The 1,537-nt window shown below is 67.8% G+C and overlaps 1 protein-coding gene across 1 annotated transcript in view; it reads right to left on the bottom strand.

The window, feature by feature from the left end:
- Nucleotides 1-1,207, bottom strand: part of TRIM35 (tripartite motif containing 35) — a 5,790-nt gene extending 4,583 nt beyond the window's left edge. The window contains exon 1 of the mRNA XM_014937946.1: nt 574-1,207. Within this exon, the coding sequence (XP_014793432.1) occupies nt 574-1,026 (453 nt within the window). The 5' untranslated portion in view covers nt 1,027-1,207. The remainder of the gene's footprint in view (nt 1-573) is intronic.
- Between the last annotated feature and the right edge of the window lie 330 nt (nt 1,208-1,537).

A 1,537-nucleotide genomic window follows, 5' to 3' on the forward strand; every position in this document is an offset into this window, starting at 1 on the left:
CATCCCATGTCCCTCCCATCCCGCTTCCTTCCCCATCCCTCCCTGTCCCTCCATCCCTCCCCGGCCGGGGGGGAATTGTGCAACTCCCCCCCCCACCCCAAACACGTTCCCAACCCCGAGGCGCGGGTGCAATAACCGGTTGCTGCAACACCTGGCGCTGCCTCAGTCCATCCCAGCGGAGGATGGAGGAGCCAAGGGGGGGCAGGGGACGGGGCCAACCCCCCTGGGAGCATCACCCCGCTCCCCCCTTCCCGTGGGGCAAAGGGCTGTGCCCCGAGGGGGGAATTACAGGGTGTCAGGGGGGAATTACGGGGTGTCAGGGGGGAATTATTAGGCCGGGAGAGCGTGGGGCAGGGATGGGGCAGGGACACTCCCATGGGAGTGTGGCATCTTTCCTCCTGCCACGCCGGCGGGGACAACCCCGCTGTGCCCCTGCCAAAAACCCGGCACCAACAAGTTTGTGCCAGGGCGTTGCGTGGGCTGCACCCTTCCAGATGTGGGGGTACCACCCCCGTGACATCCATCCATCCATCCCACCCACCCCCCTCCTCTTCCTCCTGGACCATCCCTCACCCTAAAATCCGCTGCCACCTCCTGCACCAGCCTCATCTTGTGCCCTTCGTGCTGCTTGGAGCTCTGGCAGAGCAAGCAGGCCAGCTCCTTGTCCTGCAGGCAGAAGAGCTTGGCTTCTTCTTGATGGAGAGGGCAGAGGACGGCCGCCCGGCCGCGGGGTTGCCCTTCCTCCTTGAGGACCATCTCCACCAGGTTGTTGAGGGTATGGTTGAGGCGCAGGTCGTCGAAGGAGGAGGTCTCCTTGCAGAGGGGACAGAGATGGTGGCCGCGCTCCCAGGAGCGGCTCACGCAGGCCTTGCAGAAGTTGTGGCCGCAGCAAAGGGTGACGGCCTCTCGGAAGGGCTCGTAGCAGATGGGACACAGCAGCTCCTCCTTGAAGGTGGCCGTGGAGGACGAGGCCGAGGCCAAGGCCACGCAGCCGCCGCTGGTCGAGGGTTCGGCTTCCACCTCCATGGAGCTGAGGAGGGAAGGGATGGAGGGGAACGGGGGTTTTTTTTCCGGGAGTCCCGGGTGGAAAAACAGCTCCGTTCCTGATGCAATCGGTTTCCTGGCGGTGACTCACCCCGCAGCTCCCCCCGCTCCAGTGAGTGACACCGGCCCGGGCCACTGGTGGCCGCCAAGGGCGGGCAGGCTCCGGCAGGACCGAGGGCCACCGGATCCTGCGCGGGACTTGCCCTGGTCCCCGACCCCGGGGCCGCTCCGGTGCCCGGACCCTCCCCACTCCCGGTTCAATGGTGTCCCGGTCCCTGTGTGTCCCCCCGTGGTGTCCCAACCGGGACCTCCAGCCCCCGGGGGCAGCCCCGGTACCCGGACCCCACTCCCGTTGCTCTGCCCCGGCGCCGGGACCCACACTCCACCCCCGGGGTGCTCCGGTTCCAGGTCCCGGACCCCCAGCCCCGGCTCTGCCCCCAGCCTTAGACCCCTCAGTCCGGTGCCCAGACGGGACCCTCACCGCCGGTGCTCC

Source organism: Calidris pugnax, unplaced genomic scaffold (assembly GCF_001431845.1).
Source record: "Calidris pugnax isolate Ruff unplaced genomic scaffold, ASM143184v1 scaffold84, whole genome shotgun sequence".
Classification (NCBI taxonomy): domain Eukaryota; kingdom Metazoa; phylum Chordata; class Aves; order Charadriiformes; family Scolopacidae; genus Calidris; species Calidris pugnax.